The sequence below is a fragment of the Rhincodon typus genome, chromosome 6 (assembly GCF_021869965.1).
Source record: "Rhincodon typus isolate 14 chromosome 6, sRhiTyp1.1, whole genome shotgun sequence".
NCBI lineage: Eukaryota > Metazoa > Chordata > Chondrichthyes > Orectolobiformes > Rhincodontidae > Rhincodon > Rhincodon typus.
Window position 1 is genome coordinate 67,016,433 of NC_063337.1, and position 19,384 is coordinate 67,035,816.

General features: G+C 39.9%; 1 protein-coding gene across 2 annotated transcripts in view; it reads left to right on the forward strand.

Annotated features, from left to right (window-relative positions):
• bcl9 (BCL9 transcription coactivator) overlaps nucleotides 1-19,384 on the forward strand; it is a 136,983-nt gene that overhangs the window by 99,816 nt on the left and 17,783 nt on the right. For both annotated transcript variants that reach the window (XM_048598360.1, XM_048598361.1), the window contains 2 exons: nucleotides 3,226-5,455; nucleotides 17,479-17,604. In XM_048598360.1, coding sequence (XP_048454317.1) covers nucleotides 3,226-5,455; nucleotides 17,479-17,604 — 2,356 coding nt within the window. The remainder of the gene's footprint in view (nucleotides 1-3,225; nucleotides 5,456-17,478; nucleotides 17,605-19,384) is intronic.

Below are 19,384 nucleotides of genomic sequence, written 5' to 3' on the forward strand. Positions count from 1 at the left end.
CTTTTAATTTTAGTTCTGAGAAGATAACTTACTACTTTTAACAAAGGTAAAGTATTTTGTGAACAGTGAGTCCAAACTTCACTTGTAGGAAAGTATGTGAGTTTAGCTAAATGACTATTTGAAATACCTGAAGAGTTAATTGATGAAATGTTTACAAAGCTATGACATGCAGAAAGATGGGCTAAAGGCCACAGTCTGGTTTTCGTTGACCAGAAAACAGTTTCGTACCAGCAGAAGAGCAGTTTAGTTTGTGACCGTCCAGGCTTTCAGAGCTGGGAGGGACTCTTAAAATTGTTTTAGCGGTTTAATAGACAGGGCTTTTCTTAATGTTCAGTAGGCAGAGTCTGTTTATCTCAGGCAGAGAAAGTAATGGAGAAAACCACGTTTGATGAATGCAAAGAAAGTCACTGATAGGAAATGCTTGCAAACTCATTAGTTAAATAAGATTAAATTAATGAGTTATGATATGAATCCTACTTCAATAGGGATAAGTTTCTGAAAGGGATATTGCTGAGAAAATAGGATTGAATCTTTTTGCCGTTTATATTCAAACCTTTCTAAATTATCTTATTTTATATTTTCTTTGTTTTTCTTTTGTGGTAAATCTGTGTCCTTTTGTTGTAGAGCATTGGAAGCCTTGTGTGAATTTATTCAATGACTGACCACTACAGTCACTAACTGAAAAAAAAATTATGGTCTATCAAGCCTGGTTTTACTCTGAGATCTGACTTGTTCAGTAATAACATCAGCTCGGATCATGAAAACTTATATATGAATACTTATACAGCCCTTTGAGCCTGCTTCACCATTCATTATGATCATGGCTGATCATCCAATTGCATTCCTGTTTTTGCCCCATACCCTTTGATTCCTTTAGCCCTAAGAACTATAACCAATACCTTCTTGAAAACATTCAATGTTTTGCCTCAACTGCTTTCTATGATCGTGAATTCCACATTCCAAGAAATTTCTTCTCATCACAGTCCTAAATGCCTGCCTCATATCCTTAGACAGTGACCTTTGGTTGTGGACTTCCTGGTCATAAGGAATATCCTTCCTGCATATATCTTGCCTTGTGCTGTTAGAATTTTGTAGGTTTCTATGACATTATCCTTTCATTCCTCTAAACTCCAGTGAATAAAGTCCTAACCGATCCAGTCTCTCTTCAGTTATATCATTCCAGGAAACAGTCTGATAAACCTCGGTTGCACTTTCACCATTGCTACAACATCCTTCAACAAGTAAGGAGACCAAAATTGCACACCATCCTTCTGGGTGTTCTCACCAAGACCCTGTACAACTGCAGCAAGACATCACTGCTCTTGTCTTTGAATCCTGTCACTATGAAGGCCAACGTAAAATTTTCCTTCCTTTCCTGCCGCACCTGCCTGGTTACTTTCAGAGATTGGTATACAAAGACACCAAGTCTCATTGCATCTCGCCCTTAGTAATCTATCACTGTTCAGATAATAATCGGCCTTTCTCTTTTGTTCAAGTGGATAACCTCACATTTGTCCACATTATCCATCATCTGCTATGCATCTGTCCACTAATTCAACATGTTCCATTGTGTTAATACCATCATTAATTAACAAAGCCAGCCCATCACATTTTCTCAGCTTCCCTTCTTCATAAACGCCTTGTACTCTTCAATGTTTAATGGGAAAAGCTGCAAAAAGCTAGAACATAAAGGGACTTGGGGTACTTATGCACAAAACTAGCAGACAGGTGTGGCAATTAATCAGATTGAGCCTTTGGAACTAGCTTTTCATACTGACTATGCAGAACCTCTTTCCTAATGTCTACATGACACGTGACAACTAGACCTTTCTCTTCTGACTCTATGTTCTTGTTCAATCCTGAGCAAATGTCCTAAACCCTTACACTACGCAGACAACTCAAGTGTCTGAACTCCATGCTGGCTGATAGAGCCTCAAACCTGTTGGACAATTGCAAAGTCTAAGATCCCTGCAGTCTGCCATCTGGGTTGCCTTACCTGTCTCATGTGCAGTCACATTTCACTATCCTGGACCACTGGTTTAGGAAATGTGACTATCTCCTGTACAAAGTATCCAGGTAAATTCCTTCTTCCCTGATGCATTGCAATTTCTGCAGTTTGGCGTCCATCTCAATAACTCTAAGTCCAAACTCCGTGAGTTGAAATACTTACTGCAGACTTTTTGCCTTGATCACATTATCACCCTGTATCTCCCAGTTAGTGCAGTCTTAAGATGTCACACTGAGATATCTCTGTTGATATGTTCTGGGTTATCACATTCCCAAGTCCAAAAAGCACTGTTTAAGATAATATCTTTAATTAACTAATTTCCACGTGCTCTTTAGTGGGGAGCCTGCATATTCCTTCTTAAGCCTAACTGAAATTTAGAACGTAAACACTAAATTACTGTTAAATGTGAAACTCAAACAAAATAAAGGTTTTTGAATGAGATTTAAGATTCCACATACTCACACAAATATCCTCAAGCAAGGTCTGTTGAGTGCATTTGTCTCATGCTAATGGTCTGCTGTAGTATCTGAGTTCTATCCTTACACTATTCTAATTCATTTAAGTAGTTGTGTTACTTGATTCTTATACTTTGCTATGCTCAGGATCTCTTTCTCAGGACTGATGTTTATTGATAATCAACTGTATTTCTTTGCGATCTGGTCTCCTTGGAAAGATGTTGTTAAACTTGAAAGGATTCAGAAAAGATTTACAAGAATGTTGCCAGGGTTGGAGAGTTTGAGCTATAGGGAGAGGCTGAATAGGCTGGGGCTATTTTCCCTGGATCGTCGTAGGCTGAGGCATGACCTTATGGACGTTTGTAAAATCAGGATGAGCATGGATAGGGCCAATAGGCAAAGGCTAGGGGAGTCCAAACTAGAGGGCATGTGTTTAAGGTGAGAGGGGAAAGATTTAAAAGAGACCTAAGGGACAACTTTTTCACACAGTGGGTGGTGCATGTATGGAATTAACTGCCAGAAGAAATGGTGGAGGCTGGTACAATAACATTGAAAAGGCATCTGGAATGAGTATATGACTAGAAAGGGTTTAGAGGGATATGGACCAAATGCTGGTAGATGGGACTAGATTAACTTAGAATATCTGGTCAGCATGGACGAGTTGGACCAAAGGCTCTGTTTCCATGCTATACATCTCTATGACTCTGTGACTGACCTTGCCCCAAAATACTTAACTTCAATTTTTCACTTTGTGTTTTACAGCAAAACAAACAGATATCTGGTCACCGCCTTGCTTCACTAAATCATCAGCAATCCTGTCCACGACAGAAGCAAGAACAAAACCAGCAAGACGCAGCAAGAATGGCACAGAACAAATCTCAGCAGGGTCTGACAGCTAAGCAAGTTGAGATTGTTGGTCAGGACATTGCAGGCATGGACAATAAAGTGTTTCCTGATGGTAGTCCCCAAAATTCTATTGTTATACCTGTTGAGGATCCTTGTGGAAACTCTGCACCTAGTAACCAAACGCCCAATGTAGTGGCACCAAATGCTTATACACCAACAAGTAGCTCAGAATCTGAATCAAAGAGTGAGCCAAAAGAGGCAGCACAACCAGATAGTACGTTGAATGTGGGAGAAAATCCAGAAGGTCTGTCTCAAGAACAGTTGAAGCACAGGGAGCGTTCGTTACAAACACTGCGCGACATTCAGAGAATGCTCTTTCCTGAAAGTGAACATGCAGGAACTTCAGACAGTTGTCCTATGCAGAACACTACAGGGCATGAAGCTCCATCTAAAAAGCCAGAAGGGCCTCCGAAAGCCATGATTTCACAGTCACCGAATGTAGGAAAGTTGCCTAGCTCTCGGCCAGAGGCTCGATCCTTTGGGACATCAGGCCATCGTGATATTGTTTTCCAGCCAGCTGATGGAGGGCCACCACAGAATTTAGTGAGTTCACAAGTTGGACATGAACTTGTGGATCACATGACTCCAGAGCAATTAGCCTGGTTAAAGCTGCAGCAGGAATTCTACGAAGAGAAACGGAGGAAACAGGAGCAGACAGTTCACCCCAGGCCAGTACAAGACCTCCTTATGCACCAGCACGGCCCAAGAAGGATAATTGGAGGACCTTCACCACCTTATCAAATCAACCCAAGAGAAGGATGGGTCCCTGTGGGATCAGAATCCTTTGAAGGAGTGAATCCTCCAAACACGATGCACCCCAGAAGTCGAACACACCATTCAGGGATTCATGGGCATCGGTTACAGAGAATGCCCAGCTTTACAGGAATGTTGAATCCGAACATTGACACTGATGGCAGCCCAAATTCAGTACCAAGACCTGGTCTCCCAGGTGTTAACTGGCCAGATGACATGCCAAAAATGGCAGAGAGTAGAAATTTCTCTCATGGACCAGGACTTTTTTGTGGGACAGGTCGTGGGGTGAGAATCCCAAATCCTCAGAACATGCAAGATGATCTATTTCATCAGCAGCTGCCTGAAAAGCAGCTAAGAATGTCCCCTGGAGTGGGAATGGAGATGAATAGATTGTTTCAATTGCGAAAACATCTGGAGCCTGCAAACGGCAACATCTTTCTGAGGTTACCAGGAGAAGGCACTCCAAGTCCCACCAGAATGGAATTTTCTGATCCCAAAGGGTTGCCATTGCAGTCAGGGCCAGGTAGAGATATGGAAGTTGGAATGATGTCTTCTACTATGGACATGAATATGAATGTCAACATGAACCTGGAAGTGAGCATGAACTCTCAGACAGTGTCACAAAAGCGAGGACCTGAAACAGAAAAACCTCACAGTGTGAGTCCTGGACATGGCATAAAAATAAGGCAATCAAACAGTGCAGAAATGTTGGCTGAGCAGCCAAAAATCTTACCATCTCAGTTCAGCGGTCAATCACAAGACTTCATGGGGTCTCCTTCACTCCCCGGTGCCTTTCAAGGACCGGGAGCAATAAGAAACCCGAGGGATCGGTTTGTTTCTGAGCAATTAACTAATACGGGAAGCAATGCAAGGCTAAGTCACATACCACCACTACCTCCAAACATCTCCGCTAATCCGAACACTATCAATGTGATTCACCCAGCTCCACGAGGTCTCGGCCGTAAGCCATCAGATTTGAATGTTTCTAGCCAGGCAAGCTCTCCAGGGATGAATTCTTTGAAGTCACCAACAATTAGACAGGTGCAGTCCCCAGTGGTTGGTTCACCATCAACGAACCTCAAGTCCCCACAGACACCCTCTCAGCTGGCTGGCATTCTGTCTGGCCAGGTAGCTGCAGCATCTATCAAGTCTCCCCCAGTTATTCGGTCAGCAGCTACTTCTCCAGTCCACCTCAAATCACCTTCTCTTCCAGCTCCTTCCCCTGGATGGACATCATCCCCTAAACCTCGACTCCAGAGTCCAGTTATCCAACCAAACACAAAACCCCCTTTAAGTTTAACGTCGCCTGGCATGATGACAACGATGGAATCAGGTATTCACTCTTTTGTTATTCAACTACCTGTGATAAGCTTTCAAAATCTAAAAGCAAAAATTAATACTCCTTTCTATTTTGACCTTTGCACTTGATATTCTTGAAAATAAATTTTAAATATTCCAGTGGACAATAAATATCTATATTACACTGTGATGAAACATTGTAGAGAACTCAAAACGAAGACAAACATTGCTAGTAAGACTCTATCTTCAAACATGTAACAGCAAAGTTGTTTAACCTATAAACCATTAATATTCTTGTTCTACGTACATGGATAGAGGGTAACCAATGCTGATCCAGGTTTGCTGTTGTTTCCAACATGCCTTTTCATTTATTATAGATTAAATGTTAATTATAGATATCACTATATATCTGCTTCCAAGGGATAAAAAATAAATTTGAATGATCTCTTGAGATATGTTGATTTTTACTGAACAGTGGTTGAATAATTAATACATGGAGTCTACATCAGAAGCTGTATAACTGCAGTTTTGGCATGAATCTTACACTAATGTTCTGGATGATTTGATTACTGTTCAAGTTAGGTGCACACATCCTAAAGTAATCAAATTCCAGTCAGCAGTAGGTCTTCTGCTTATTTGGAGAATAACAGAATGTCTCAAGGAATATGTTTTGCAATCTGAAGCTCAAACAAAAGGTTTGAAAGGGATTACAGGCTTGCAAAAAAGCACAATAGGAACAAAAGAATAAACATAGGCCTTTTAATAGTTTGAAAATTCAATATTCAGAAAGTTCATCTGTTACTCCAGACACCCACCTTAGTCCAATATTCCTAAAGGATTATTGTTAGCAAAGATCTACCGAGTTCTGAGGAAGGGTTACTCAACCCGAAATGTTAACTCTGATTTCTCTCCACAGATGCTGCCAGGCCTGCTGAGCTTTTCCAGCAATTTCTATTTTTGTTTCTGATTTACAGCATCTGCAGTTCTTTTGGTTTTTATCCACTGCGTTCCCATCACCAACCTTCTCTGTTACTTCATCAAAAGATTTAATTAGTCAAAATACGTGAACTACCTATGAAATTCTTGCTGATTATCCTTAATGAACACAATCCTTCCCCAGGGCCTGACATTTTTATCGCTGATTATTATTTCTAAAACGTTACTGATAATTGATCAGCCTTCAGTTTACTAGGATTATCCTTCTGTCCATTCATTAATAGAGTGTCAAATCTATTATGTTTCAATACTCTAGTACCTTCCCATCCCACTCATCTTCCACCCAGGATCTGGAAATCATAGAACATAGAGCAGTACAGCATAGGAACGGGCCCTTCAGCCAAATTAAACTAATCCCTTCTGCCTGCCCTTTGCCCATATCCCTCCATTCCTTGCATATTCATGTGCTTATCTAAAAGCCCCTTAAATGCCCCTATTGTATTTGCCTCCACCACTACCCTTGGCAGTGTGTTCCAAGCTCCATCACTCTCTGTGTAAAAAACTTGTCCTTCACATTTCCTTTGAACTTTCCCCTTCTCACCTTAAATGCATGCCCCCTAGTATTAGACATTTCGACTCTGGAAAAAAGAATCTGACCATCAATCCTATCTATGCATCTCATAATTTTATGGACTTCTATCAATTCTGCCCTCAGCCTCCGCCACTCCAGAGGAAACAACCCGGGTTTTTCTAGCCTCTCCTTATACCTCATTACTCTCTAATCCAGGCAGTATCCTGGTAAACCTCCACATATTTTCTATAATATGGTGACCAGAATTGAACGCTGTTATCTAAGTGTGTCTTAACCAAAGTTTTATTAAGCTTCAACATGGCATCATGTCTCTTGTACTCAATTTCACGACCAATAAAGGCAAACATGCTATACGCCTTCTTTAACCACCCTTGTGTGGCTGCTTACAGGGAGATCTACTTGTGTGGCCACTTTCAGGAAGATTGTTGGGAGATTATCTGGAAGACTATCTTAACTTAGCATTTTTTTAAACTGTTTTAATTTTTGCTTATTCTTAAAGCAAAAGTTATCAAATAGGAGATTTTATTCATCCATTTTCTCATTGAAGTCATTTGGATAATTTTAATATTTTGTTTTAGTCTTCTTGAGAGTCTTAATAAGATTTGAGGCTTATCTATAATCAACTTACAGCGGGCAGAGGTGGTGCAGTAGTAGTGTCACTGAACTAGTAATCCAGAGCTTCTCGACTAGTGTTCTGTTACGTGAGTTCGAATCCCATGACAGCTGGTGATATTTCAATTCAATAAAAAATTTGGTCTAATGGGCAACCATATAACAACTGTCAATGATCATAAAAAAACTCATTTGGTTTACTAATGTCCTTTAGGGAAAGAAACCTGCCATCCTTACCTGGTCTGGCTTACATGTGACTCCAGACCCACAACAATGTGGTCAACTCTTAATTAGATAACCAGTGATATCCTCATCTAATAAAATAAAAGAAACATGTATGAGACTGTGAGATGTATTTGCTGAAACTTTCCACAATTTAAACAGACAGGATTTTACATTTGCATTTGCTGCATTCTTTGATTCTCAGGCCGTTATAAGAAAGAAGGTATTAATTCTTTCTGCCTTGAAACACTTAGAAGAATGTTTGTAGCAGAGAAAATAAGGTTCAGCTTAAAATAAGCAGTTAAAGAAGGCGGAAATAGTTAATGAATTGTCTCAGCACATGAAGCTGAAGGAAGAAAACAATATTGTTGTAGGGATAACGCAGTGTGGAACTGGAGGAACACAGCAGGCCAGGCAGCATCAGAGGAGCAGGAAAGTTGACATTTTGGGTCGGGACCCTTCTTCAGAAATGGGATTACCAGAGGGTTACAGTAGGAGAGAGATCCACTGAGGTATTCCCAGAGGGAGGAGGAGAACTTCTTCAAGGTAGGCATCCCTAGAAGAGGCTTTGCAATGGGGTCATAACTCACTTAGAGATAGTAAGAACTGCCGATGCTGGAGTCAGAGATAACACGAAGTGGAGCTGGAGAAGCACAGCAAGCCAGGCAGCATCAGAGGAGCAGGAAAGTTGATGTTTCTGGTCGGGACCCTTCTTCAGAAATTGTTGTAGGGAGTCTGGTTGAACTGCTGGTACCCTAGGATTCAATTAGTTTCAAAACAGGTCAAGCAAAAGAAAAATTAAAATTCAGAAAGGATAACGGTTACACTTACGGTGGCTCAGTGGTTAGCATTGCTGTCTCACAGCGCCAGGGACCCGGGTTCAATTCCAGCCTTGTAAGTCTGTGTGGAGTTTGCACGTTCTGCCCATGTCTGCGTGGATTTCCTCTGGATACTCCAGTTTCCTCTCTCGTCCTCTCTCATCATCCAAAGATGTGCAGTTAGGTGGATTGACCATGTTAAATTGCCCATAATGCATAATAGCCCATAATGCCCAGGGATGTGTGGTTAACCATGGGAAATACAGAGTTGTGGGGGGGAGATGCTCCTAGGAGGATCTGTGTGGACTTGATGGGCCAAATGGTCTGCTTTCACACTGTTCAGATTCTATGATCTTTAAAAGAGAAATGACAAAGCTTGAATTTAAAAAGGAACAGTCTAGTGTTGCATATACATATGAAAAGGTTGTACTTGACTGAGTGCAACTGTGGTTCTGTCACAAAAATTGGACCTTGTTGGACACAAGTCAGAGGTTCATGTGACTTCAACAGTCTCTGTAGTAATGTAAATCAGGTTTACATTATTGGTAAATAAATGCAGCAATGCAATAAATTTCCTATAGTTTACTCAACAGGATAGTTCAAATTAGACCAGAAAGGTAGATATCCCAATCCACACTCGATCACTTTGGGCTTGAAGGAGCCCACACACACAATGACTAGAAGGGACACTAATCTGAATTTGAAATATTTTTGACATTGAAACATCCAGCATAATTTAGAAAATTACTTCTAAGAAACTAAAACGTTGTTTAAAATTAAAACACATAATCTATGAACTGGCCTTGTTAGAAACTAAATAGGAAAGAAGGATAGTAGTAAATAAAGGAATATCTGTTAACACCAGCAGATGAGCGAGATGCCGATGCTCAGTAAATGCAATGTGTTCCATCTACAAGAAGTATTGCAGAAATTTAATTAGGCTCCTTCGACAACACCTTCCAAACCCATGACCAGTTCCATCTAAGGACAAGGGCAACAGATACATGGAACACCACCACCTGCTAGTTCCCTTCCAAGTCACTCACCATCCTGATATGGAAATGTATTGCATTCTTTCACTATCGCTGGGTCAAAATCCTGGAACTCCCATGCTGACATTACTGTAGATCTACCTACGGCACACTGACTGCAGCAGTTCAAGGAAACAGCTCAGTGTCACTTATCAAGAGCAATTAGGGATGGGTGTAAATACTGACACAGCCAGTGATGCCAATGTACCATGGACTATTTTTTAAAATTAAGATTGGATTGGGTGTGAATCAGAACGTCCAAGAGCAGTCCAGCGAGATATGAAAAACATAGAAGCAAAATTCGAGAAACAATAATAGACATTAAATAGAAAAAAGGGAGTTTCAAGTTGGAAGTTGAGGGAAATTTTAGTGAAGCTTATGCAGAAATAGAGTATAGTGCTTCAAAATAATCCCTCAAATTCAACCTTATCTAAGATCGAGATTTAAATTGGAAGGGAAATTCATATCTTAAGGAAAAGTTGATTTGTGTGAATCAGAAAGTTGCCTTGTTCTGACTTTTACTTTCTCTGGTATCTATATATCTTGCTCAGGCAGATCTTGATGGGAACAACACAGTCATTTTAAATGTAAGAACTGAATTTTATTTTAAAAGAGTCGTTGTCCTTTTAAACTTGTGCCTGGAGGTTTGGGATGTTTGGCCAAAACCATATTTAATTTGGAATTTGAGTAATTTTGAAATATACTGGTTAGTTGTGAGGTTAATTATACTGTTAAATTGTTAAGTTAGAAATTCCTATGCTGCCCACCAAAAAACTAGTAATAGTGTCAAGATGTCTGTGAAGGTCATTAATTCCAGATAAAAAGAAAATCACCAATATAAAGTTTGGCATGTTTAAATTTTAAATAATTATTTATATGAATTGCAATTTGGTTCTGGTAAATTAATTTGCAGAAAGGTGTAAAATCTGAAAGGATTTCTTACAAAGATGCTAAACAACAGCTATATTTAACCCAGAATGCTGTCTTCCTTCTTCATTTCAAGTTATAACAGAATCTATGGATTAAATTTCTAAAGGACCAGTTTAAAAATGGGATCTCTATAACTGAGAACTTATTTTTAAAAATAATGTAAAGTGTGACACCTTTAAAAGCTATGATTTGATCCATGTGCTAAGTGTGAGATTTTATTTCATTGGTAAGTGCTGTGTGTTAATATTATGGACCAGACCAGCTCCCCTCAAAATATTTTAAGAAGGCAGTCTAAACCCTAACTTTTTCTTATTTTAAAGGTAGATGTGAAGTGTGTGTTCCAGATGTGATGCAACTGGTCAAAACACTCAAAGTTAAGCAAAATACAGTTTATTTAAACACTATAGTTAAAATACAAACAAAAGAAAGAGGAGTTTAGAATAACTCAACTATTGGAAAACTGGACCGAATAATAGATACAGTACCTATTACTAATTAACTGTTCCAATATAGTAACACTCCATAAACACACCTCTTGGCAAAAAGGTAAATTCGGACACTGATTCTTACATGCAGTTTTCCAAACCAGGCGAGAACAACATCAAGAGAGATTTCAGAGAATGTAACAGCTAGGAATCATTCTTCTGAAGCTCCAACTTTTCTAGGACCCAAACAGCTTCTGACTGCTACAGCTAGAAATAAAAATCAAGAAAGCTTCAACCGTGAGAACTAGCTACTCCCCTTCCATTATTTCAACTGTTTTGAAAAATACATAAAGGTCTCCTCTGATTGTTGACTTAGGGGCTCTCCTGTAGCCACTTTGGCATCTCTACCTTTACAACCTCCCTTCAAAACAAAACCCAGAACAAAATAATCTTTTTAAAGTGACCGCATTGTCACATTAATCTGCAAGGACATTTTGAAAAACAGTCATGAACAAAGTACATATATTAAAACATATTCAAAGGGACAGTATAACAAAAACGTGAACTCATGCATAAAACAAATACACTCCAAATACTTTCCATCACAATAGATTCAAAATACACCTTGAGTATACTCATGTATATCTGGATTGATTTTACACTAACAAGTTATAACAAAGGAGCTTGCTTCCAGTAGAGTGTTCCACTTAAAATTACCCAAGATAACATGAGGGAATGAGATCTTTACACCCTTAGTTCAAATGCCATCACATAGTGATGGTACCGTAAGCATTTACAACCATACTGACTGTCAGACATAATACAACATCTGCCTTTTCATCAAGCTAAAAGTTAATCCCAAACAGAGAGACATGGTTCTGCACAGGTACGTGTTGTTAATTCAATAATTATGCAAACAGCTAAAATAGAGATAAAAAGACTAACATTTCAAACATCAGTGTAGCATTTTGGAGGTTTGACGACTTGTCTTGATCTAGTGACTATACCTATCTGCAGAGGTAGGTGTTGTTCTCTGTAACACTTGTTTGACAGCTTGATTGGTTTGCTGTTGGTTGATGGCATTCAACATCACAGCACAACCATCATTGTCGGAGTGTCCTTTGTCTCTCTCCTCGTGTGTGATTGATGTGGCATATATTAGTCTGGGCAGGTTGCATATCTGAGAAACCATTGATGATATCAAAGTATCTGTATTTCTAACGGGCATTCTCTGTCTAGTGTACAATTTTGGTAGTTCTCTACCCACTCACTCATTGTGTATGTCTTTCATTCTCCTCTGCTTTTGAAGAAGATGCCATGTGTCTTGGAATGGACATACAATTGGTTGCTGGGCAAAGTATTTTACATGTGCTTTCCAAGAAAATGTTATGTTGGGGTTCGTATTCCATTTTCCTTTGATGTTACACGAAAATACAGCAATGCAATGTGAAAATCTTAATTTGTTTCTTGACACTTTACAATCATTGATTTGATAGTATGTTCGATACACTCCGCTAGACCATTTGAGCATGAATAAGTGGGGTGATGATGTGATTTGGATCACTCCACACATATCTCCTATGTAGTAACTATATCTTGAAACAGTTTGCCAGTGAACTGGTGTCATTATGAGACACTACCTGATTCAGGATGCTACACAATTTAAAAATAATGGTCATTGTGTCAGTTGTTATGCTCATTGCGTTGCTAAGTCATCAATGTAAAGTTTAGCAAAGTAATCTGCCATAATGATGTAATCTTCCCTGTGCACTGTGATTAGGTCATATGCTACTTTTGTCCAAAAGTAAATGCAGCGTCATCTGGGTGTAGAGGCTTCCTGTGTTGCTGGGGGTGATTATGTTTGACATTCCTCAAGTGTCTTGCTGAATATCCTGATTCACTTGTGGTCAGTACTTATTTTCATCTACTAGCTGTCTTGTGCATTCAATATTTACATGTGTCTGATATTATGTGGACATGATATCTTGGCATAATGCTTTCCATGTTAGTACTTATTCATTTTTAAAAATGACTTGGTGTGATATACCAAGTTCTTCTTTGTACAGCCAAATGAGTGAATCTTCTCCTGTACCTCTTCAACACTGACAGGCCATCCCTAAGTAATACCAATGCATGGAATATACACTGTAAGATGTTTTCTTGCTGGGTTACCATGGAGTGCCATTTGCTGAGGTGTGTCTTTCAAAATGTGCAATGGCAATATGATGGCACTAGTTCCTATGTTGATTTTAGCTTTTATTGTTTGCAGTACTACCTTTACATGAGCTATGATATTCATGGCTGTAAAATCTTCTGATTTTCTTATAATATTAACAAGATTTGTGGGGTTAACAAATGGAAAACATGGTCTACTTCTGAAATTTGCTTTTCACTTGGTTGACTCTGGACCTCATCAAAATGACTGCGTTAGTGCATCTTCAGAACATTTCCTTGCTGCGAGTGTAGATGTATTGCACTGTCTTGTTGGTATCTGTTTTGCTCTGAGGTCTGTTTGTAGTCACTGAAACCTATGCCATTTGAAGGTGAGGAACTGTCCCTTTGTTGAAGTTCTGTCCAAAGTTATTGTCTGGTTGATATTCAATTGTTTTTGCAAATATCTTCCATTAAGTGAGTGGAAACTTTCACACATAGCCACCACTGCTGCCACAGTGTGATTTTGCTGAAACAAAATGTTTTCCTTGATGTGGCAATTCTAGAGTTATCTCATAAGAACATAAGAAACTGGGTGCATTGTGGAACTGAAGAATCCAATAGGTATGTAGTACAACCATTATATACAAACATTACATTCTTCAGGCCCAAAACTGTCTGGGCTGATACTAAATTAACAGATTATAATAAAGGAGCACGCCTCCAGTCATGTGTCATTCAGGGCACTGGGGTCTTTGTGTTGAGAATCACCAGTTCTCAGGAACCGAGACAGCTTTTGTGTTACATTTGAGAGCCTGAGGAGTTAGACTTTAGGGAGAGTGAGGGATGATATTTGGCCATAGATGGTGAATGGATTTCAGAAAGGAGATATGAGGACTTAGGAAGAGAAGCAGTGATAAGAGAAGACTAGAGGATGAGGATTAATAAACTGTGAAACTGAGGAATGGGAGAGATACTGATTGAAGCAGAAATACAGAGACTGCAGAATTAGTATTGGGATGAGGTGGAGAATGGACACTTGTGATCACATATCATGTGATCATCTGTCAGATGGTCACACTTCACATGGCCAGAAGTCATGTGATCAATCATCGATCCTCCTAACATGACTCCAGCCAGCATCATCAAGCCTAGACAGCCTACTCCATTAGTATTTTAGATTGAGATGATCTGCTAATGATCCCTACCTATTTGCATCTCTGCTCATATTAGCAACTACAAAACAGCAGCTTAAGATTGAAGAAATTAGTCTCCTGTTAATTTGGCTGGGATCGTGCAGTCACTCTGGCTGTACAGTCCCCACATTGCCCTTTGTGTTCTGCCACGTAGCAGACCCACAGGGTCAAGGACAGCTGTTCCTCAATGGAAATGCAAAAATAAATTGATTTTACATCATTCTGTCATGTCTTTAGAACTAGGCCTGATCACTGTGGAGAGTGAAGAGAAAAGACACATTGGAAGTTTTATTTATTCAGTTTATTCTACATACATTGCTACTTGGAAAATCATTGCAGACATGGGCAATAATAAAACCAGCATGAGGATTAGTAAACAATGTAACAAATGCTTGTCTACATAACTAGATATTGCGGCTTGAATATTTAAGGGTATGCTGAGGAGAAATCTTATCACTCCCAGTTGAAAATGAATGTAAACTTCTAAAGCCATTAATTTGGGGATCATGACTCTCCCACTAATAACTGACTAATTTTGAAAAAGGTCCTTCAAAGGTTGTCAAGTATCTTATTTCAGATGGCCCTTGCCTCAGAAGTCTAAGAAATGGGCCTCATGGATTTGATAGTTGGTACTGAAATGAATGCAGATTGGGATCAATAGCTGTCATACATTGCATTTTATACATTGACATTTTCAGGAACTAATTCTCATGTTAATTCAAACTGAGATGTCCATGTTCTGTTATGGGAGATTATATCACTAAGTTCTCTCTTGTTTTCTGTGGTTAAAAATGGTCTAATCTTTGCAGTTGTATAACTCCCAAACTGGAGGCAATGACAGTTTAATACTGGTTCACCTGAGGAAGGGACATAAGACCCAATGGTCCTTGACAATAGTACTGTGGACATTTAAATCAGTAGCAGAAAACATCACATCACTTGGGCATGTCCTCAGAATTAGACACAATCAGAGTGAATTGTGTAAAAAGGAGCATTGCAGGAGACAGCCTTTAATGGTTCATTTCCTAACGCCAAAGGAAAATGTGAATGTGGATCTACTGGCAGGTAAAAACACTAAATATTATAGGCCTATTTCCAATCTGTGCTTAATGGTTTATGAACAGCAGAACTCCATCACTTACTTTATGATAAAACTTATGGTTAATAGACATACTTTTCCAGCATTGGATTGGAATTGTGCAAATTTCATGCTCGCATTGTCCAAACCAGGATTGTAATGTAGGATCAGCCATCAGCCTCACTGCTGGTTCCTTCTCCAGCCAGCAATTGCCTCTGTGATCAAGAGGGATCAATCAACATTTTGCTTTTGCACATACTGTACTGTAGTGCAGCTAGCCTGGTCTTCTTAAAGGCAGTCTATCCCTTTTTTTAAAGGTAAGTTGCGTACTAAATAATATTTCTCTCACTTAAAACAAAGGAGGGGGAAAGTAAGGAAGAGAGTAGGTATTCAAGTAACATATGCTGTGTACTATAGTGGCGGAGTTGGGCAGAAGGAGAGATGCAAGCAAATCTTTAAGTGGGCAGCCAAGAGGCTCTCAAGGACATCTTTCCAAAGAAATTGTGAACAGGTATCCAATGATGTCAATTCCCAGAGTTCCAGATCTGAGGACCTAGCAATAACATTATAAGAAATCTAATGACCTTATCCAGCTAGTCAAAATCGTGAACATATCTTCACGTGACATCTCCTACATGCCACAAGTTACTTTCCTGTTTTCCTAAGCCCTGGAGCTGCAGTCCGGATGGCCACAGTGAGAAGGAGAGAGAGAACAACAACAAAGCACCAATGACACTGATCCAAATTTGGCTAAACATAACTTATTAGCAAGTATAGCATTACGATCAGGTGAATCACCAGGCATGTGGAGGGTTATTGCCTCCCAAAACTTTCTAAGAATTCCATGCTTTATCCCTGCAAATAGGTTTCTGCCCTGCCACGTACTTCTCTTGTCAAAGTCATGAATGACATCCTATGTGACTGACATAGTTGAACCCTTCCTCCTTTTTACCTGTCTTCAGCCTTTAACATGATTAAGCTATCATCTTTTCTAAGGCCACTCAGCTGGGTGGACCACTTACACCTGCTGCCAGACTTATCTGTTTAATTGTATTCGAGAGAATCACTTGAGAAACATCCCTTTCTACTCCCATACTGGTACTCTGGTGTCATGTGCGATCCCTCCGTTGTCCCTTAATTAGCAAACTGCTTATCCAACATCCAGTAATGAATGAGCAGGAATTTCCACTGATTAAATATTGGGAGATCTGAAGTAATTGTTTTCAGTCCCCACTCCAAACTCCATTGTCCCGCTAATGACTGAACCTCTCTCCCTGGTAACAGGTGGGGACAAAGTCAGTATGTTTACAAACTTGTTGTCACATTTGGCCTTGACATAAGCTTCTGATCTCATACTTGTGCCATGGCTAATAACAGCAATTTCCTCCTTGGCAAGTCACCCCACTGCAGCTGAAACCCTCATTCATGCCTTTGTCACATCCAGACTTGATTATTCCAGTGTACTCCTGGCAGGGCTCCACATTCTACTTGCTGTAAACTTGAGATCATCCAAAACTCTACTCCTTGTGTCTCAGAGTGCTGTTGCCTATCTCCCTTGTGTTCGCTGATGTACTTTGGCTCCTGATTAAGCAGTATCTGGATTTTACAATTCAGATCCGGTTTTCAATTCCATCATAGCTTCACTCCTCTTTATCCAGGTAAACTCCTGCAGCCCCACAATTCTGTGATATCTACATTTGGCTAATTCTGTCTTCTAGTGCATTCTAATCAGAATCACTCTACGACTGGACACCGTGCCTTTGGTTGGCAGAGTCCTTAGCTCGTTCTAACCCTCTCTATCTCACTTTCCTCTTTGAAATATACCTCATAACCCATTTTTTGGTCATGTGACCAAATATCAACATATGTGGTTCAGAGTTGTATTGTACTTGGCAATCTGTGCTGTACTTTGGAACATTGTATGGCATAACGGTGTCATAGAAATATAGGCTGTACGTTCATTTGCTAGCCTGATGTTACGGTTGCAGATGAACTTTGCTGCAGAGGATTCAGATTGATCACATAGCAATAATAACACTAAGGAAATTTTTGGTTTAATTTTCTAGGACCAAGAGCAAGGGATGTAGAGATGAGGTCCGATGAGGGTGACAGGGTTGAAGGAGCTACAGCTCTACATATGAGAACAGCTGAAAACATGGATAGGAAATCGGAGGAGCTAAAAGAATATAAAGGTATGATGGACATGTTCAAAGTGGAATGGTGATGGGGATTGGTTCCAAGGCTGTCTGAGGCATGGAGAGATGAAAAGATAAGATTCTAGCATAATATTGTCTGGCGGCAAGGTGGCTCCGAGGTTAGCACTGCTACCTCACAGCACCAGGTACCTGGGTTCGACTCCACTCTCGGGCGACTGTCTGCGTGGAGTTTGCACATTCTCCCCGTGTCTGCGTGGGTTTCCTCCGGGTACTCCGGTTTCTTCCCACAGTCCAAAGATGTGCAGGCTAGGTGGATTGGCCATGCTAAATTGCCCATAGTGTTCAGGGGTGTGTAGATTAGGTGGCTTATGGGGGATGGGTCTGGGTGGGATGCTCTGAGGATCGGTGTGGACTTGTTTGGCTGAAGGACCTGTTTCCACACTGTTGGGCTTCTATGATCTATGAATATCTAAAAAGATAAATACAGTAGCAAGAAGAACACTGGGAATTGTGGAGTTAGGTCAATATCAAATGATTTGTTTTTAATTTGTTCTTGGGAGGTTGGCACCTATGACGACACTAGCATTTGTTGATCATCCCTATTTATGCAGAGAGTAATTAAGACCATATTGCCGTGGGTCAGGTGTCATGTGTAGGACAGACCAGGTAAGGACAGCAGATTTCCCTCCCAAAAGGACATTTGTAAACTAGATGAATTTGATGATAGTTGACAGTGGTTAATTATGTTGAGGGTAACTTCTTTGACCAATTGATTCTTGGTCCAACATAAGGCAGGCTTTGTTGGATCTGGTGCTAGGAAAAGAGGTGATCATGTGAATCAAAGATCTGTAGAGGACCATCTGGGTAAGAGCAATCATTGTGAAATAAGGATTAGATCAGTATTAAAGATGACCAACGAACAAACTGAAGTAGATCTTCTAAACTGGAAGAGGACAGACTTCAATGTGATGAGAAGAAATCTAGCCAGGGTAAAATGGAGGATTGACAGGTAAAAAAACTGAAATGGAACAATGAATCTTTAAGGACAAAATATTTGAAGTACAGGCAAATGTATATTCTTCTAACAAAAGCACAATATAAGGGAACCTTTCACATGAGGAAGATAGAATATTTTGAAACAAAAGAAAGTTTGTATGATGCACTGTGACATGCTTCAAGTAAGAACTGGACAACATACATTCAGTTGGGAGGGAAGATGAAGAGGAATGAAAGATTGGCAAATAGTGAATATGAGAACAAAACAGCAGGTAACATAAAAGAGAAGCTAAAACTCTTCTAGTAGCCTGTAAATGGTGAGCAGATGTAAGAGGTGTTACAGAGTTTAATCAAGACAAAGAGTCCTTGTGATGTAGCGTTAGTTTCTGGCATCTGAGCCAGGAGGCCCAGGTTTCAAGTCCCATCTGCTTCAGTGGTATGTCATAACATCTCTGAAAAGGTTGACTAAGAAATATCTAGGGACAAAGAGGGTGAAATTTGCTTAAAGGCCTAGGGTAAAACTAAATACTGAATGAATATTTTGCAAGGAAGGACAGTATGTTAAATAGTAGAAGAAGAAATAGTTAAGGTAATGGATCTGGTGTAAATGTATAGGCAGAATGTATTGTCAGCCTGGCTGGGCTTAAAATCATTAGGTTGCCTGTCTGGATGATTTGGTCCTTGGTACTTGGGAAAGGGTTTCTTTTGTAGTCTTCCACTGGAGACTTTTCAGAGGAAGTGTGCAAAGTGCAGTCAAAGTTCAGCAGATTGGAGGAGTTGAAAGTTCCCCAGTGATTGATGTTGGAACCCTTACTTTTTC